Genomic DNA, 19,435 nt, shown 5'->3' with positions numbered 1-19,435 from the left:
ATGCCACCGCAGGCCGGGGACCAGAAGACTCCGGAGGAGCCCCACCGACGGAGGCCTAAGGATGGTGCTCGCCCCGCCCCCTCCCCCGCCCCCCGCAGGTCACGACGGCGTGGGCCGACCTCGAGATGGCGCGAGATTGCCCGAGATTACGCGAGATTACGCGCGAGTACAGGTCAAGACGGCGTGGGTCGCCGCCATCGGCGACAACGACCAGGAGATGCGGCTCGAGGTGTGCGTCCTCACACCTGTCGTCTCGGGCAATCTCGGGCAATCTCGGGCAATCTCGCGCAATCTCGCGTGATCTCGCGTGATCTCGCGTGATCTCGAGGCGTGCGTCCTCACCGAGCCGCCCGACCTCGTCATCTCGACGTACACCCTTCGAGACTGGATGCAGCTGCGGCTGCCCGCCTACATGGTGCCCGTCGCGATCTACCGCGTGCCGAGCGCGCGCGCGGTGCCTGCTACCGGCACCACCACGGGACTGAGCCCACACTGGGTTCGATCCTCTGGAGGTGTGGCACTAGGTGCCGGTCGCGCCGAGCGGCAAGCGGCCCGGCGGCGCGGGCGCGGCGCACTTCTTCGCGACTCTCCCCTCGATCGACGCACTCCGCGACGAGCAGGAGGAGGAGGAATTAGTGGACTAATGACTCCGCCCGTCCGTGAATGAGTTACGCTCCGCGACTGGGCAGGATAAGGAGGGCGGCTTCGGCAGCCTCTCGGAGCACCAGACGGCCGTCGCCGACGCGTGGCTGGGTGGCCGTGCCTGTGAACAGCGTCTCTTCACACCTGCAGCTGTGAACAGGCCGTCGCCGACGCGTGGCGCGGTGGCCGTGCCTGTGAACAGCGTCTCTTCACACCTGCAGCTGTGAACAGGCCGTCGCCGACGCGTGGCTAGGTGGCCGTGCCTGTGAACAGCGTCTCTTCACACCTGCAGCTGTGAACAGGCCGTCGCCGACGCGTGGCTGGGCGGCCGTGCCTGTGAACAGCGTCTCTTCACACCTGCAGCTGTGAACAGGCCGTCGCCGACGCGTGGCGCGAAGTGCTGCAGATGCCGCTGCCGGACCTATCGCCGGGCACCTCCTTCTTCGACCTCGGCGGCTCGCTGCAGGCCGTGCAGCTGGCCAAGCTGCTCAACGAGCTGGACGGGCGCGCCAAGGAGGAGGCGCCAGTCACGATCGCGCGGCTGCTCGCCGAGCCGTCGCTCGCCGGCATGGCGCGGGTGACGTTTGCCGCCTCCGCGGCGGAGGCGGCGGTGGCGGACTGCTGGCGGGAGGTGCTGGGGATGCCCCTCCCGAACCTCGTCTCGACGACCTCCTTCTTCGACCTGGGGGGCTCGCTGCAAGCCGTGCAGCTCGCCAAGCTGCTCTCCGGCCTCGAGGGCCGCCCAACCAAGGAGCCATTCCTGTGGCTCTTGTGACCCGCCTGCTCCTCCTCCTCCTTCCCCTTCCTCTCCTCACCGCCCTCCTTCCTTTCTCGTGACCTCTCATCGCCGCCCCGCCAGGACTCGATCGCGGTGACGCTCCTCCTCGCCGAGCCAACCCTCGAGGCGATGACATCTCCTAGACACTTCCTAGACACTTCCTAGACACTTCCGAGCCAACCCTCGAGGCGATGACATCTCCTAGACACTGCCTAGACACTGCCTAGACACTTCCTGGACACTTCCGAGCCAACCCTCGAGGCGATGACCCGCGCAACCTTCGGCGGCGGCGGCGCGGCGCCCGCAGTGCCCGCCTTCGACCCCGTCGCGGAGGCGGCCAAGTACAGGATCCCGACAGAGCCGTCAGGCCGCACGGCGCAGCAGGCGCTCTCCGAGTACGAAGTCATGAACGGAGTAGTTAGTGAACGTCACCAACGAAGTCACTCATTACGAGGCGCTCTCCGAGTACGCGGCTCGGCCGGGCGCGCGCATCGTCTTCCTCACGGGCGCCTCTTCCTAGACACTTCCTAGACCCTTCCTAGACCCTTCCTAGAGACAGACACTTCGTCTTTCTCACGGGCGCCTCTTCCTAGACACTGCCTAGACACTTCCTAGACCCTTCCTAGACACTTCCTAGACCCTTCCTAGACCCTTCCTCGAGACACTTCCTAGACCCTTCCTAGACCCTTCCTCGAGACACTTCCTAGACCCTTCCTAGACCCTTCCTCGAGACACTTCCTAGACCCTTCCTAGACCCTTCCTCGAGACACTTCCTAGACCCTTCCTAGACACTTCCTCGAGACACTTCCTAGACACTTCCTAGACCCTTCCTCGAGACACTTCCTAGACACTTCCCAGACACCTCCTAAACACTTCCTAGACACTTCCTAGACACTTCCTCGAGACACTTCCTAGACACTTCCCAGACACCTCCTAAACACTTCCTAGACCCTTCCTCGAGACGAGCTCGTGCGTGAGTGGGAGTACAGCTCCTCGCCGTCTAGGAAGCGTCTAGGAAGCGTCTAGGAAGTGTCTAGGAAGTGTCTAGGAAGTGTCTAGGAAGTGTCTAGGAAGTGCTCGTGCGTGAGTGGGAGTCAGCTTCTCGCCGACTAGGCGCCACTGGCCACGTGGGCGCGTACATCCTCCACGCGCTCGCGCACTCGGCCGCCGTCGGCGCGGTCGTGTGCCTCGTGCGCGCAAAGGACACCCCGCCGTCGGGCCTCGGCCTGGAGGAGCTGAATTCGAGCAATGAGGGAGTGGATGGATGGAATGACTGTGCTTAGGACCCTGACTCGGGCCTCGGCCGCCTCCGCGACGCGTGGGCGAAGCGCAAGCTGCTGCGGGCCGAGCGCGCGGACGGCGCCCTCTTCGACGCGAAGGTGTCGTGCGTGTGCGGCGAGGTGAGCACGCCGCTGCTCGGCCTGATCTCGGGTGCTCTCGGCTCGTCTCGGCTCATCTCGGCTCCTCTCGGAAAGGTGAGCAAGCCGCTGCTCGGCCTGAGCGAGGCGGCCTTCCACGGGCTTGGCCGAAGGACCGACTTCATCATCCACGTCGCCGCCGAGGTGAACATGGTCAAGCCGCCGCAGGTGAGGAGACCCGAGAGCAGCCGAGAGGAGCCGAGAGGAGCCGGGAGGAGCCGGGAGGAGCCGGGAGGAGCCGAGAGGAGCCGAGAGGAGCCGAGAGGAGCCCGCCGGCCCTCGCCGGCTGGGCGGTCCCAGTAGTGCCCCTCCCGCAACACGAGTGCGCGCGCCACTCAGGCCCTCGCCGCCTCAAATGTGGGAGGCACCGCCACCGTGCTGCACCTCGCTGCTCTCGCCGGCGCGCCAGCCGGGCCTTGACGTCGACGCGGCGGCGTCTTTCTTTTTGACGCGCGCCTTCTCCTTGTAGGCGCGCCAGTCGCCTTCACCTCGACGATGCTGCCGCTCGGCGACACGGCGCCGTCCGGCTACCGCCAGACCAAGGCGGCCGCCGAGGCCGTGTGCGAGCGCCACTTCGAGTCGCACGGCGTTCCGTCCGCACCGCTGCAGCTCGGCGACATCGGGATGGCGACGGCGGCTTGCTCCGTCGATCCCCCACGGAGCTCATTAGGGGTCGTTCGTGTTGATCGGTGCTGGCTAGCTCATCAGGCGGCCGGCTCGGTCATCCCCGACGACGACGCTTTCGTCATCGTCCTCAAGGCGTCGTACCCGAGAGTGCCCGAGAGTGCCCGAGATTCCTCCCCGACGACGCCGTCGTCATCGTCCTCAAGGCGTGCGTCGCGCTCGGCCTCTTCCCGGACGTGTCCCGGACATGTCCCGGACATGTTGTCCTGTAAGGCGTGCGTCGCGCTCGGCCTCTTCCCGGACGTGCCGTGGGCGTCCTCCCTCATGGCCGTCGACCAGTGCGCGAGCCTCTTTGTGCGGCTGCTCGTCGACGCGCCCGCCGGCGAGTTCTCGGGCCGGCCCTCGGAGGTGGACACTTCCTAGACACTTCCTCGACACTTCCTCGACACTTCCTAGTTCTCGGGCCGGCCCTCGGAGGTGGACACTTCCTAGACACTTCCTCGACACTTCCTCGACACTTCCTAGTTCTCGGGCCGGCCCTCGGAGGTGGACACTTCCTAGACACTTCCTCGACACTTCCTCGACACTTCCTCGACACTTCCTCGACACTTCCTCGACACTTCCTAGGTGAAGGGCTCGCTCGTGCCGTGGGGGACGCTGTACGAGTGGCTGCGCCTCGAGGTGCCGGCACTGCGCAAGGTGCCGCTGCACGAGTGGCGCGAGGCGGCGAGCGCGCGGCGCGGCTCCCTCTTCCAGCAGCTCGGCCTCGTCTTCGACGACTTTGCCGACGAGCAGGCCCGTCGAGCGAGAGTGCCGCAGAGGACCCGCAGAGGACCCGCAGAGGACCGCAGAGGACCCGCAGAGCACCCGAGAGGACCCTCAGAGTACCTGCAGAGTAATCGAGAGGGCCAGAGAGGACCCTCAGAGTACCTGCAGAGTAATCGAGAGTGCCAGAGAGGGCCCGCAGAGGGCCCGCGCGGACCCGAGCTGAGCCGAGGCCGCCGACGAGCAGGGCCTCGAGGGGGAGCGCCTCGCCCGCGGCTAGTGAATTAAGTAGTTGGTGAATGAGTGAACTAATGAATTAGGGCCTCGAGGGGAACCGCCTCGCCCGCGGCTAGTGAATTAAGTAGTTGGTGAATGAGTGAACTAATGAATTAGGGCCTCGAGGGGGAGCGCCTCGCCCGCGGCTAGTGAATTAAGTAGTTGGTGAAAGTGAACTAATGAATTAGGGCCTCGAGGGGGAGCGCCTCGCCCTCGGCTAGTGAATTAAGTAGTTGGTGAAAGTGAACTAATGAATTAGGGCCTCGAGGGGAAGCGCCTCGCCCGCGGCTAGTGAATTCAGTAGTTGGTGAATGAGTGAACTAATGAATTAGGGCCTCGAGGGGGAGCGCCTCGCCCTCGGCTAGTGAATTAAGTAGTTGGTGAAAGTGAACTAATGAATTAGGGCCTCGAGGGGGAGCGCCTCGCCCTCGGCTAGTGAATTAAGTAGTTGGTGAAAGTGAACTAATGAATTAGGGCCTCGAGGGGGAGCGCCTCGCCCGCGGCTAGTGAATTAAGTAGTTGGTGAAAGTGAACTAATGAATTAGGGCCTCGAGGGGGAGCGCCTCGCCCGCGGCTAGTGAATTAAGTAGTTGGTGAATGAGTGAACTAATGAATTAGGGCCTCGAGGGGGAGCGCCTCGCCCGCGGCTAGTGAATTAAGTAGTTGGTGAATGAGCGAACTAATGAGTTAGGGCCTCGAGGGGGAGCGCCTCGCCCGCGGCTAGTGAATTAAGTAGTTGGTGAAAGTGAACTAATGAATTAGGGCCTCGAGGGGGAGCGCCTCGCCCGCGGCTAGTGAATTAAGTAGTTGGTGAATGAGTGAACTAATGAATTAGGGCCTCGAGGGGGAGCGCCTCGCCCGCGGCTAGTGAATTAAGTAGTTGGTGAAAGTGAACTAATGAATTAGGGCCTCGAGGGGGAGCGCCTCGCCCGCGGCTAGTGAATTAAGTAGTTGGTGAAAGTGAACTAATGAATTAGGGCCTCGAGGGGGAGCGCCTCGCCCGCGGCTAGTGAATGGAGTAGTTGGTGAATGAGTGAACGAATGAGTTAGGGCCTCGAGGGGGAGCGCTTCGCCCGTGGCGGCGGCGACGGCGTCGAAGTGACGCGGCAGGGCGTCTCGCTCACCGTCGGCGAGGCGTGGGGGCGGCAGCTCGCGGCGACGATCCGCGACGAGCTCGCCGAGTCGGCGCGGGCCGAGGCCGCCCTCGCGCAGGCCGCCGTCGACGAGGCTGCCGACGTGACCGACGCTGAGGGGGAGGGCGGCGGCGGGCCGGCGGCCGTGCTCGCGTCCATCTCTCAGAACCTTCACAGCCGCTTGCCGCGCGTGCCGTCCAAGGGGTCGATCCGTCTCGCGTCAAAGATGCGGCAGGCGGGCGAGACGGAGGGCCCCCCCCCTCCCTCCGCCCTCAGACTCGTCCTTCACTCATGAGCCACGACGCGGCAGGCGGGCAAGACGCTGCGCACGCTCGCCGTCAACGCGACGGGCGGGCGGCTGCCGCGAAACCTGAGCTTCGTCCAGCGCGAGTCGGTCAAGCACAAGCTGCGCTCGGCGCCGGCCAACGTGCGCAAGGTCTTCAAGCGCGCCGTCGGCCAGTGGCGCGAGCGGCGCGAGCGGCGCGCGCGCGGGCGCTTCCTGGTCCGCGCCGGGACGCGGCACGCATTTCACACTCCACTCACACTCACTCGCCCCCACTCGCCCTCATCGACACTGAGCAGGTCCGCGCCGCGCTCGGCACCGCCACAAGCGCGATGCTCGTCCGCAACCTCGGCTACGCGCCGCTCGTCGTCTCTCGCCTCGGGCTGCGCCGCCCGGGCGCGTTCGACGGCTCGGACGAGTCGGTCGTGCTGCTGCGGCGGGCGGACGCCACACCGAGCTCTCACACTTGGTGACGCGAGTTGAGACGACTCAGGTCGTGCTGCTGTGGTGGGCCGCGCTGCTGGTCAACTCGCTGCTGCAGCTCAAGTGGTTCTTCACCGTCAAGGAGAACTTGCCGACCCTCAACGGCGCGCAGCGCAAGCGCTTCCTCTGCGCCGCCGCCTACCTGATCGGCTCGACCGTCCGCGCGCTCTACCCCGTCAACTGGGAGGTGCTTGGACACTTCCCAGACACTTCCAGGACACTTCCCAGACACTTCCTACCCCGTCAACTGGGAGGTGCGGCCGCGCGGGGAGCTGGGACACGCCCTCGACACGCCCACGACACGACCCGGACACGCCCACGACACTTCCCGGACACGCCCACGACACGACACGACACGTCCTCGACACGCCCACGACGCGTCCACGACGCGTCCTTGTCCGAGACGCGCCCCCGACACGCCCAAGACGCGTCCGCGCAGGTGCGGCCACACGCGTGCATGTTCAACACGAGCTACATCGGCTCCGTGCTCGGCGGCGAGCTGGTCGACCGCGTCCTCGCGACGGGCATGGAGCTCGCGATCGCCCACCTCGTCGTGAGCGCGATCGCCGACGTCAGCGAGCTGCACGCGCGCACCTCTGCCGCGCGGCTGGCGCGGGCGTGCTTCTACCTGGTCGGCGTCGCGCAGGTCCCAGACACTTCCCAGACACTTCCCATACACTTCCAGGACACTTCCCAGACACTTCCCCAGACACTTCCTAGACACTTCCTAGACGCCACCCGGTCGGCGTCGCGCAGGTCGCCTGCTGGCTTGGCGTAGTCACGGACAACAAGCTCTACCACGTGTACGAGGAGGGGCTCTGGGGCATCGCCTTCACCGTCCTGCTCGGCATCACCGTGCACACGCGGCGGGTCATCGCCGTGCGCGACCACCCGGGCGAGATTGGACAGGCGAGGCTCCTCACCGCCATCTGCCCGCTGATCAGCCTCTACCTCGCCTTCCTCCTCACGCACGACATCCCGATGTACCTGCGCCAGTGGGCGGCCGACCAGGCCGCGGGCACAAAGTACAACGACCTGCAGAGCGGGATGCAGGCCTGAAGCCATTCTCGTTCGCTCCCCCGTGCTTACTAAACCAGTAACTCATCAGTGCCCTCCACGGTGCGGGTTGCAGGCGCTCCTGCAGTGCGACGCCGTCGAGCGCTCCTTTGCGATGTGGCAGGAGGGCCTGCCGTGGATGACCGCCACGTTCGTGCCCGGCCCCTACATCGCCATCCTGCTGCTCGAGGCGTCGGTCCGCTCAGAGGTCGCCATCCACCACGGCGCTTCGCCCTGGCCGCTGCTCGGCTGGCGGGCGGCACGGCCGGCGCGAAGGCCGTCCGCGGAGGAGGACGTCGTCGCCGCGGCGAGCTCGGCGAGCTGACGAGCTGCTCGGGTTGGCCAGCGAGGTCGCGCCCGGATGCCAGACGCTGTCCCCGGCAGAGTTCGAGGACTCACACACCATGTGCCCGGGATGCCAGCTGTCTTTGGCGTGGCGTCTTGTGTCTCTGTCTCTCCCTGTCCTGTCCGTTCCATGCGTGTTTGTGCGGCGAGACGCGCCGCGCTGCTCTTTTGTACCATGTGTGCTGTAAGACCCGCAAGGGGGGCGAACGCGACGAACGGCTGCGGGCAGTGAGAGGCAGCCCAGAATACACCTTCTCGCAGCTGCGCGAGACGAGCTTTAATATCTCGGAGCGACAGCCTCAAAGAAAAATGGATGGGTGGCGGGGGACGATCGCTGGTCTAAAGTACAACGACCTGCAGAGCGGGATGCAGGCCTGAAGCCATTCTCGTTCGCTCCCCCGTGCTTACTAAACCAGTAACTCATCAGTGCCCTCCACGGTGCGGGTTGCAGGCGCTCCTGCAGTGCGACGCCGTCGAGCGCTCCTTTGCGATGTGGCAGGAGGGCCTGCCGTGGATGATCGCCATCCTGCTGCTCGAGGCGTCGGTCCGCTCAGAGGTCGCCATCCACCACGGCGCTTCGCCCTGGCCCCTGCTCGGCTGGCGGGCGGCACGGCCGGCGCGAAGGCCGTCCGCGGAGGAGGACGTCGTCGCCGCGGCGAGCTCGGCGAGCTGACGAGCTGCTCGGGTTGGCCAGCGAGGTCGCGCCCGGATGCCAGACGCTGTCCCCGGCAGAGTTCGAGGACTCACACACCATGTGCCCGGGATGCCAGCTGTCTTTGGCGTGGCGTCTTGTGTCTCTGTCTCTCCCTGTCCTGTCCGTTCCATGCGTGTTTGTGCGGCGAGACGCGCCGCGCTGCTCTTTTGTACCATGTGTGCTGTAAGACCCGCAAGGGGGGCGAACGCGACGAACGGCTGCGGGCAGTGAGAGGCAGCCCAGAATACACCTTCTCGCAGCTGCGCGAGACGAGCTTTAATATCTCGGAGCGACAGCCTCAAAGAAAAATGGATGGGTGGCGGGCACCTTAGACGGGCCACCCCTCAGCGTTGTATTTGTTCACAACAGCTGGTGAGTGCTGTTGAGTGAGCGCAGGTTGGATACGGCTCTATGGATTGTTGTCGTGCGTGCGGCAGCAACGAGGAGCTCGAGAATCTTATGTATGTAAGAATCTTTGAGGAAAGAAAGAAAAAAAACTGCACCGAAGATTTTTTCCGCCGTGTCTCATTTTGCCTGTGTATCGAATCTGTGCATGACGGCCGCCCGCCTGCTGCGCTCGTGCGTTGAGTCCCTCGTGGGGTTCGTGCTCTGGCCAGCATTCTTTTTGATGATCTCTCCGGTCGCCGTTCTCGTATTCTCGCCAGCTATCGCGCTCGGCCTCTGCAGCTCCGACGCTGCTGTCGGCGTGCCTCCCGCCCTCCTCGCCTGGCGTCGCCTTCCGTATCTGATTCCGATGGTGCTCTTCGTCGACCTGCCGATCGCCATCTTATTCTTCGCGACATTTCTGATCGAGCTTCTGTTCCTCCGGAACCCTCTCATCCTCGCCGTCTACAGCCTCTGTCGCGCCTCACAGCTCCCCTACCGCCAGCTGACGTCCCCCGGCACCGAGTCCGGCCTTCACACTCGCGAGCGGCCGCGCTCGAACACCATTGACGGCGCCCGCTACCGCGAGCACGACTCCATCTGGGCTGCCCTCGAGGGCGATGGCGACAAGGTCCGGCCGGGAGATGTGCGGCTGATCAGTCTGAACTGGCTCATGGCGCTGGCAGAGCGGGGCGTCGTGCTCCCGCGGCGGCAAGACCTGCCAGAGGAGGCCTTCTTGAGCTCTGCTCAGCTGAGGCGGATCGAGCAAGGCGCCAGGCGCGGCTTTGACGTCGCCGGCTTTGGGGAGGCCATAGAGCGCTTCAGCAAGGAGCCCTCCCCCTCGTCCTTTCTCGCCTGGCTCGCGAGCTATTTCGGCCGCAAGCGCAACCCCGACGGGCTGCTTCCCATCGTCTCCGTCTCCTACTGCTGGCTCGAGGCGGCGCATCCGGATCGAGAGGGCCGCCAGCTCCAGCTGCTCTACCGCAAGCTGCGGGGTCTCTACGGCGGGCGCGGCCTGCTCGGCGCATGCCGCGAGTACGGCTTCTCGGACATGGTGAGCTGCCTCCCGCGCCTCATGCCCACCATTACTCCCTTCCTCACAGCCACTCCCTCCCTGGCTCGCGCAGGGCGTGTTTCTGGACTGGAGCTCGGGCTACCAGAAGGACCCGGCGCTGTTTGCCCAGCGGCGCGCGTATGAGGCGAGCCGGTCGGGCGAGGAGAAGGCCGCCTTCGGTCGCATGCTGGAGAACACGATGGTGAGCACACGCCAGCCCCTTTCCCAGCCCCTGATAGCGCCACGACATGCACCGCTCTCATGAGAACGTTGGCTTTACATTCCGCGTTAGGACCTCTGGTACGCGCACGCCTCGATCACGGTCGTGCTACTCACGCAGCTGCCGGACGAGCTGCCCGCCGGCTTTGACCGGAGCCGGACCTACGACACTCGCGGCTGGACGACATTCGAGCGCTGCTCCGCAGAGCTAGGCGCAAAGCCCGCCTCGCTGGGCTTTGCCAAGTGGAAGCTCGTCATCGACGTTGCCAGCGACCACGGCGGCGCTCAGCGGCGGCTCCCCGCGACTCCGGAGCGCATGGCGACGCTGCTCGCCGCTTGCCGCTTCACCAACGGCGCCGACTCGGCGGCCGTGCTCGCGCTCTACGAAAAGACGGCGAAGGCGGTGCTGGGCACGGTCGAGAAGCTCAACTACATGGGTCTGCCGCTCGTGCGTGGCGACGCGTGGACTAGCCCGGCGCTGCTGGCGGAGGCGCTAAACCATTGCGAGAGCCTCCGGGCCCTCGGCTTAGTTGGGACACGCCTCGACGACGAGGGCGTGGCGGAGCTTGCGGCGGGCCTCGAGGACGGCGCGCTCCCGGCGCTTGAGACTCTCTTCCTTAATGCAAGCCGCTTCGGCGCGCGCGGCGTCGGCTCGCTCTGCGGCGTGTTCCATCGCGGCGTGGCGCCGACGCTGCAGATGCTCAGCGTCGTTGCCACGCCTATTGGCGACGAGGGGGCCGTGGCGCTAGCTGCGGCTCTGTCGACGGGGAAGCCGTCGCATGCGTTGGTCTTGGAGCGGTGCGACGTGGGCGACGAGGGCGCGATGGCACTCGCGGCTGCCCTCCCGGCCGCGGGTCAGAGGTGTCGCGTGCAGGTCATGTTCAATCGGATCGGTATCGCGGGCCATGCGGCACTGCTAGATGCACTCGAGGCGAAGCACGGGCCGCAGCCGGTGCACGCGATAGCGGTGGCGCAGGTGGACTTGCTTCCCTGGTCGTACCCGCTCGTGCGCGCGTGGGGGCGAGGCGTGCGCCGTGTGAACGAGAGCGGCCGAGTCACCATATAAGGGGCGCACCTTTATGATTGAATGCTTTCACGTGTGGCTGTGTGTGTCGTGAGAGAATGATAGCAGGTAGATCCACACGCAGAAAAAGCTGTATGAGCACTTCTGCTCGACATTGTATTTTGTAACGCTAACGGGGGGGGGGGGGGTCGTCGTCGGAATTGAGGTGACGGGGGAACTAACGAACTAATTTACTACCGTCGAGCGAGAGACACGTGCACCTCGCCGAAAGAACAAAATTTATTCAAACCCAGTCAGTGCAGACTCTGTCGCGCGTGCTGTGCTCTCTCGTCTCTGTCGACGCGCTCGGCTTTGGCCACAAGCGTGGTGCACCCGCACGCAGCCCTCTGCCACACTGGGACCACGCACGAGCTGTCAGACCCGAGACCGCTGCGGAACCAAGGTTTTAGTTTGTTGCTGGTCGCATGGGCGAGCGAGTGCAGGGCACATGTCCCTTAGAATCCCATCTCGTCTCAGAGTTTGACCATTCATTTATTTTGTTTCTGGGCGAGCGTGCTGCATCGTCCATCGCCACCGTACTGTCACCTCAGCGTCGCCATCAGCCGGTCCTCCTCTGCCGCCTGCGGTGTGAAGAGACGGCGTGAAGAGGCGGTCTGAAGAGCGGTGTGAAGAGACGGTGTGAAGAGACGGTGTGAAGAGACGGTGTGAAGAGACGCCCGCGCCGCCCAACCTCCTCGCCGTCCTCCCTGGCCACCGCCTCTCGGCTGCCTCTTGGCTGCCTCTCGGCTGCCTCTCGGCTGCCTCTCGGCTGCCTCTCGGCTGCCTCTCGGCTGCCTCTCGGCTGCCTCTCGGCTGCCTCTCGGCTGCCTCTCGGCTGCCTCTCGGCTGCCTCTCGGCTGCCTCTCGGCTGCCCCTCCCCCACCGCCGCCTCTCGGCCCGCCTCTCCGCTACGCCGCCCATACGCCGCCCACCTCGCGCTTGCTAATTAATTAACTAATTAACTAATTAATTAACTAATTAACGGCGCCCACCTCGCGCTTGCTCATCGTGCGCACCGTCCCGCGCCTACGCGTGTGAATACGCCGGCATGAGGGCGGGAAGACGGTCTTGTGCAGCGTATTCAGAGCACCGCGCGAAGACAACGGATGGGAGTACAGTGAGAATACAGCGGACTGCAGCCGAATACAGTGGAGTGCGTGCCCTCTCGGGCGCTGGTTGGGGTACATGAATCCGTATTCAGCGTCTAGGGGCGCGCGCTTGGTCAGCTTGATCCGCCGCGTGTCTGGCGTGCCCGCCTGCACGCCCGCGGCCGCAGGCAAGGAAGGCGAGCTTCCTGGCGTCTATGCCAAGCGCGCACATGCCAAAAGACACCTCGCAGCGCGCGTGACGTGACCGAAGCGGCACGCCTCGGCGCCGCGAGAGCAGCTGGTCGACGTCGGCACCAAGCGCGCGGCCGCCGGGCGTCTCCGAACCGACAGGGGCGCCGCGGCATAGGGAGCACTCCACCCGCCATACCGTTGATTGAGGACCCTATGCGTAACCCTCACATCTCGGAGCCCGAACCCAGTCGCTAGCTCTGAGCGCGTTGATAATGACAGTACGCGGCGCCGCGCACAGTTGGGCCCAGAATGTGGACGGCTCGGTGGGAGCCCTCCTCGCGCAGCTCGACGTGGCCGGGCCACTCGCTGCGTCGTCCTTGCGTGTAGCCGCGGACCACAGCCCGGGCGCCGTGCTCGTCCAAGCGGCTTGGCCGGGAGGCACCTACGCGTTGACCCTTCGCACCAGAGTGCAGGTCGACCCGCGGAGAACGCGACTGGCCGTCGCGCTGCGCCAGAGCGGGCGGTCCGGCTGCGCCAAGATCGAGCTCCGACTCGTCCTGGCGGCCGCCTTGTTCAAGCGACCCCCGCAGATCGGCGGCGTCGCGCAGCCGATGATCGTCCTCAACGGCGCGGAGGAGCCCGGCGTGGCGGCGAGCGCCGCCAGCACCCCCGGTGACGACAACGACGCGCGAGACGCCCCCTCTACCGCGGCGGAGGCAGCGGCTGGGCGCCCGGGGGAAGAGCGGTCGACGTCGGCTGCCGGCGCGGGGCGGCTGCGCTTTGGCGCGAGGGAGGGCGTGCGCAAGGACGTCGGGGCGCCCGTGGCGGCGGAGGCCATCCAGCGCTCCGGGACGGACAAGCTCGCGGGCTGTCTGAAGGCGGCCGGCGCCGCCGAGCCCGGTCGCGGGGGCGGCGGCGCTGGTGGCGACGGAGCAATCACCGCCGTCGCCTCGGTCTCGGCCGGCGCCGCGGCCATCGGCCACGACGTCAGCGCGTCGGTGGGGCGGAACGGGGGCGGGGTGGAGCGGTGCGGCGGCGCCTCGCCTCGCGGCACTCCCTCTCCCGGCGCGACGCTTCCGCCGCACTTTCCGAGACACTTCCGCCGCACTTTCCGAGACACTTCCGCCGCACTTTCCGAGACTTCCGCCGCACTTTCCGAGACACTTCCGCCGCACTTTCCGAGACACTTCCGCCGCACTTTCCGAGACACTTCCGCCGCACTTTCCGAGACACTTCCGCCGCACTTTCCGAGACACTTCCGCCGCACTTTCCGAGACACTTCCGCCGCTGACGAGACGCTCCAGAGAAGGCGACGCGAGCACACGAAGAGAGCGACACTGCCGCGACACGGGCCAGCGGCCTCCTCTCTCCCCACCGCCTGCCTCTCACCCCGCCGCCTGCCTCTCCGCACCCAGGCGCGCGCGCGGAGAGGGGCGAGGGCTCGACACCCCCCAAGCAACCCAAGCCGTCGGCGCGCTTCGTCACTGCCCTGCGACAGGCGACACTTCCTAGACACTTCCTAGACACTTCCTAGACACTTCCTAGACACTTCCTAGACACTTCCTAGACACTTCCCAGACACCTCCTAAACACTTCCCAGACACTTCCTAGACACTTCCTAGACACCTCCTAGACACTGCCTTGTTCACACCTCGACCTCGCCGGCTCGCCCTCCATGCGGCAGGCGCGCACCTCCTCCCGCGAGCTCGCCATATCTCCCCAGATCTCGCCAGATCTCCCCACATCTCGCCAGATCTCCCCACATCTCGCCAGATCCCACATCTCGCCAGATCTCCCCACATCTCGCCAGATCTCCCCACATCTCGCCAGATCTCGCCACATCTCGCCAGATCTCGCCAGATCTCGCCAGATCTCCCTCGCAGGCGCGCACCTCCTCCCGCGAGCTCGCCAACTCGCCCGACGCCGACGTCGCTCCGCACGGCCGCCGCCGCCACTCGCACGCCCCTGCGGCCGCGGGAGCCGCGGCGGCTGGCTCGGGCGGGGCCGGCGAGCGCGCGGCGCACGAGGACGCTGCGGGCTCGAGCAGTCCGCTAAGCAGCGGCGGCGCCTCGCCCGAGGAGGCGCGCGCGCGCCAGCTCTCTCGCGCGCGGGCTGTTGCCGCCGAGGCGCGTGGCGTGACCCCCCTCCCCCCCCCTCACACACACACGACACACATACACACACACACACACACACACACACACACACACACACACACACACACACACTCACACGCACACACACACACACACACACACACACACACACACACACACACACACACACACACACACGCACGCACGCACGCACACACACACACACACACACACACACACACACACACACACACACACACACACCGCTCACCCACGCGCACCGGGCCTTGCACTTTTAATGCCGTGGGGCTCCTGTCGTTAGACGTGGAGACGCGAGGGTTGCCTGGCCCTTGCCCCGCCACCTCGTGTGTGTCCAGAAGTCTACCTTACCTCACCTCACCTCACCCTCAGGCGCGGGCCAGCCTCGGCGGCGCCGTGCGGCCGTCCCAAGAGCGGGGGGCGAGGGAGGTTGCCCTCTCATACGTCCAGTCCCAGCGGGCAGGCCGCCCCTTCGCCCCCGCCCCCCCGGCCGAGGCTGGCGCTCCGCCGAGAGGCGTGGCGGCGCAAGGCGCGCCGCGTGCTGACGTGCCCCGCCCCTCGAGCTGTGAACAGCGTCTCTTCACACCTCTGGCTGTGAACAGGCGCCCCGCGTGCTGACGTGCCCCGCCCCACAAATGACCTACCCGCCCGCGCGCGCGCCGAGCCGTCAGCGGCCGCCGAAGCGGCCTCTGGTCGCAGCACGGCTGGTCGCAGCACGGCTGGTCGCAGCACGGCTGGTCGCAGCACCGCAAGTCGCAGCACCGCTGGTCGCGGGTCTGGTCTCTCCGGCGCACGCGCCGGCGGCTCTCACAGCCTCTCGCCGCCGCCCGCACCCTCCGCGCAGAGCTCGGCCCGCTCGAGCTCGAGCGACGACAGCCCTCCCGCCGTGCCGGGGGCGATCCCGCCCGCCGCCGCGCCGCTACGCCTCCCGCCGCGGCTGCCGCCGGCGGCGCGCGCCGTCGACGAGCTGCTCGGCGGCCCGTCCCCGCCCCTCCCAGTGGCGGGGGCGGCAGAGGAGGGGGACAGCGAGGCGGCGGCGGCGGCGGCGGTGGCGCTGCTGCTGGGCCAGCAGGGAGTCGGCTGGCTCAACGCCCTCCCGCGCCCCTGCGCCGCCGCCACGGCGGCGGTGGCTGCGTGCCTCGACGCGGCGGCCGCCACCGCCGCCTCCGACGCGAGAGCGGCGGTCGACACGGCAGCGTGTGGCCTCCGCCTCTTCAGCCGCGGGCTGCCCGTCAGCAGCTTCCTCGAGCCGCGCGAGGCGCCCCGCGAGCCCGAGCCCGCTGACGCCGCCCGTCGCTCGGCCGATCTGCCACCGCATGGCGCGGGTGCCGGTTCGGGCGCGGGTGCGGGCGCGGGCGCGGGCGCGGGTGCGGGTGCGGCCGCAGGTGCGGGTGCGGCCGCGGCCGCGCAGGCCACCGGAAGCGCGGACGCGGAAGCCAGAGGTGGGATCGTCGGCTTGGCCCGGGGGGCCACTCAACAGCCGCCGCCGCGGCCGGCGCTGTCCAAGGTGGGCGAGGCGGCGGCGATGCGAGAGGGTGCGGGGCCGTTCGAGCCGGCCGAGGCGCTCGAGGCTGGCCTCGAGGAGGTAGCGGGAGGGCAGGATGGCAGCGGCTGGTCAGTGGTGGAGGGGCCAGGGCGGCGCGAGGCGCGCGGCGGCGAGCGGACGCCTTTGCCTCGCGACGTTGCGGCGAGGGGCGCGGTGCCGATGGACGCTTCCTCTGCGACGGCGCCCCCGGCAGAGGCGTTGGCGCAGCGGTGTGGGAGCAGAGGGGTGGAGTCGGTGGCGGCGTCGGTGGCGGCGGCCAGCAAGAGGCAGGGGAGGACGGCTCCCCCTCATGGAGGAGCGCCCGCGTGCCGGCCTGCCGCCTGCCCTCCTTGGGCAGCACAGGCCGCCGGGCACGCGCCCCCGCCTCTTGCGCCGCCGCCGCACACGCACTCTGCCGCACCCCACCCCGCCCCACCTCACGCGGCACCGCCGCCCGCCGCCGCCGCCACTTCCTCCTCCTCCTCCTCCGCCGCCGCCGCCGCCGCCGCCGCCGCCGCTTCCGCCGCCGCCGCCTCCCAGGCTGGCTATGGTTGCCGCCCGAGCGGGCCCGCGTGGGGGTCTGGACGGCTCGGAGTTGACCGGCGGCGAGGCCACGCGGCGTGGGGCGGCGCGGGCGGCGCGGGCGGCGCGGGCGGCGCGGGCGGCGACCCTCCGGCATGGGGGGAAGCGGCAAGGCCTTTCGCCGCCGCTGCCGCTACTCCAGCCGTCAGCGCGCCAGCCGCCACCGCGCATGCCGCGCCGGCCGCCGAAGCTGGACCTGCCCCGGCCGGCTGGACGCCACGCTGCGCTCCCAGCACCGAGAGGGGCGGCGCCGCACCGCCGTGGGACTCGCAAAGCCGCCCCTTTGAGCCGCCGCCGATGCCGCTCGCCGGCGGTGATGGGCCGAGCTTGCTCTCGCTGCTGCAGCAAGCCACCGCGGCGCCGTCCTCGGCTCCGGCCGGCGCCGGCGCCGGCTGGAGCCCGTTCTCGTCCACGTGGAGCCCGCTCCTCTACTCGGTGCCCACCACCTCCCCCTCGGTGGACTGGTCCTCCGCCGGCGCCTCCTCCAGCGCCGGCGGCGCCGGCACGGGCGCTCAGGGTCCCGGCTCCGGTCTGAACAGCTGGGCGGCGCCGCAGCCGCAGCCGCAGCCTCCGGCACGCCACCCGCAATTTGGCAAGGAGATGCGATGAGAGGGCACGTGAGGTTGCGGAGCGTGCGATCTCAACTCGACGCCACGCCGGAGTCCGAGTGGGAGCGCTCTTGGCTAGCGTGTCCTTGACGGCGAGGGCTGGAGCGGGGCGACGAGAGCTGGACGTCGTTTTTGATATTGTGTGGAGTGTGGCGGACACGGGCGGCACTCACACACGCCTGGTGAAAAGAGCGCGATATCGAAGATGAAAGGAACGAGAGAGAGCGGAAAAAAAATAACCTGGTTTGTGGAGCTCCCACACATTACCTAGAGAGCACACGGCATTCGGGGCCATGATCTCGAGCTGGCCGAGCACGGAGAGATCGATGCGGCATACCGCGACCGCATAGTCATGCACCTGATGACGGCCGCCGGCGCCTCGGCGCCGGCCGACGCCGTGTTCAGGTTCACGGCTGGCGACGCGATGCAGACCGAGGACGACGACGAGGACGCTGACCGCTCCGAGGATTATTCCGACGACGGGAGGGCGTCCGACTTGTAGCTGGCCTCACCCATATCTTACCCTCTGCCCCCCCCTCCTGCTACCCCCCAGGCTAGATGGTCACAGATAGCCCCACACAGCCCCTTACCCCTTCACCCTCGCCTCGCTGGTGTTTCTGAACACGTAGACGACCACGCTGTGGGGGTTGTGTTATAGGAGTAGGAGTGGGGTGCAGGTTGCTCACCCACGGCACCGGGCCGGTGCTTGCACTTTGAATGCCGTGGGGCTCCTGCCCGTGTCCCGGGCGTGGAGATGCGAGGGTCGCCCCCCCTTGCCCCACCACTTTGTGTGTGTGGAGACGTTTACCTTACCTTACCTTACCTTATCTCGGTTCCGCACTGGACTTTTTTTGTAGTGGAGAGAATTCAGGAATCTTTCTGCTCTGGCAGGCAGCTGCATCATCCCCCTTTACTTCAATCAGCTGTGACACTCAAGTGCTAGTACTGTCTGAATAGCTGTCTAGACGCTCCGATTTTGCTGTCTGGACGCTGTCTGGAGCTCTGGACACTGTCTGGACGCTGTCTGGACGCTGTCTGGACGCTGTCTGGACATGGAAGATCGCGTGAGGTGTGAATAGACCTGCAGACAGGAATCATACTCTGATACTCAACAACACGTCAGCCAAATGTGAGCGATCAAAACTTGAGTTGCATTCTCTTGGTTGGCGTGGATGGATGTGGTATGACGTTTGACGTATGTGGACAAAACATCTTTCTCAATGGAAACCGACGGAAGCACCATCCCTCCCTTTAGTTTTGCCCTCCGCTCTATGCACTGGTGAAGGACGATCCACATAACTGCAGGTACGAGCACCGCCGCCTCGCCGATCGCCCCCGCCTCGGCAGGCTCCTTTGCCGGCGCGCCGCCAGGCAGCACCCGCCCGAGCCCATCCGCCTCGGCCGCGATCACAGCCTGCTCGGCCGCCTGGTCCGGGCGAGACGAGCGCCCGCCAGACTGCGGCGAGTCCGCACCGCGTGCACCAGCGACGCGAAGATTCGCTGCCACTGTTGCTGCTGTTGCTTGGGCGGCGAGAAGCGCCGTGTTTGCGGCGTCTGTCGCGGAGGAGGGAGGGCGGTCCGGCGGCGATGGGAAAGGACGGCGTGGCGGCGGCGCAAGCGCGTTCGTTCGCGCGCGCCCCGAGGCCGCCGTCGTGGGTGCAGCGTGCGTGCCTGACTGAACTGCTGGGCTCGCGCTTTGCCCAATGCGCAGCGGCGGGTCGGCGTGGCTACTGCCGGCCCGCAGCTTCTTCATCGGCGGCGCGGGGCTCGCGGCTGCAGCATGGAACCCGACCAATGCGTGCCCACGCTTGCTCTGCCCTTTCCGCAGCATCGTTGCGACGTCGGCGTTGCCCCCCACAGTTGCCGCCACCGTTGCTGCTATGACTCTTCGCGGGCACTTTTGGGGGAACCCTTCTGTGAAGAGGGCCTGTCTAGACAGCTGTCTAGACAGCTGTCTAGACAGCTGTCAAGACAAAACTACAAGTTCAAACTTCAAGTTCTCAAGTTCTCTTAGTTCTGCTGTCTAGACGCACCCCCCCCCCCCCCCCCCGTAGAAAATCATCACGACACACACCAAGCGTTCTTCAT

General features: G+C 66.8%; 4 protein-coding genes across 4 annotated transcripts; 3 read left to right on the top strand and 1 right to left on the bottom strand.

The window, feature by feature from the left end:
• Nucleotides 1-3,380, top strand: EMIHUDRAFT_447381 (hypothetical protein; the record flags this gene model as incomplete). The annotated part of the gene is made up of 11 exons (XM_005793886.1): nt 1-64; nt 168-229; nt 395-496; nt 690-734; nt 1,016-1,413; nt 1,768-1,847; nt 2,534-2,622; nt 2,704-2,820; nt 2,896-3,006; nt 3,178-3,238; nt 3,308-3,380. Coding segments are annotated over 11 exons (1,200 nt in total), but the record flags the coding sequence as incomplete, so codon positions are not given.
• A 5,670-nt stretch (nt 3,381-9,050) lies between these two features.
• EMIHUDRAFT_193834 (hypothetical protein) lies at nt 9,051-11,220 on the top strand (the record flags this gene model as incomplete). Its single annotated transcript, XM_005793885.1, has 3 exons — nt 9,051-9,935; nt 10,009-10,137; nt 10,228-11,220. 3 exons carry the CDS (start codon nt 9,051-9,053, stop codon nt 11,218-11,220), a joined length of 2,007 nt encoding a protein of 668 aa, XP_005793942.1.
• Nucleotides 11,221-16,916: 5,696 nt separating this feature from the next.
• On the top strand, nt 16,917-17,511 carry EMIHUDRAFT_431690 (hypothetical protein). The gene has a single exon (XM_005793884.1). It carries the CDS (start codon nt 17,037-17,039, stop codon nt 17,346-17,348), a length of 312 nt encoding a protein of 103 aa, XP_005793941.1. The 5' UTR covers nt 16,917-17,036; the 3' UTR covers nt 17,349-17,511.
• Nucleotides 17,512-18,484: 973 nt separating this feature from the next.
• Nucleotides 18,485-19,178, bottom strand: EMIHUDRAFT_193831 (hypothetical protein; the record flags this gene model as incomplete). Its single annotated transcript, XM_005793883.1, has 4 exons — nt 18,485-18,505; nt 18,576-18,761; nt 18,830-18,901; nt 19,029-19,178. The coding sequence occupies 4 exons, from the start codon at nt 19,176-19,178 to the stop codon at nt 18,485-18,487; spliced, it is 429 nt and encodes a 142-aa protein (XP_005793940.1).
• Nucleotides 19,179-19,435: the final 257 nt, after the last annotated feature.

Source organism: Emiliania huxleyi (assembly GCF_000372725.1).
Source record: "Emiliania huxleyi CCMP1516 unplaced genomic scaffold EMIHUscaffold_1, whole genome shotgun sequence".
NCBI classification, from domain to species: domain Eukaryota; phylum Haptophyta; order Isochrysidales; family Noelaerhabdaceae; genus Emiliania; species Emiliania huxleyi.
This window is presented reverse-complemented; position numbering and strand designations above follow the sequence as displayed.

Bases quoted from the DNA above. Each gene is read 5' to 3' on its own strand.
- EMIHUDRAFT_431690 (XM_005793884.1), top strand. From the start codon at position 17,037: ATGCCGCTCGCCGGCGGTGATGGGCCGAGCTTGCTCTCGCTGCTGCAG.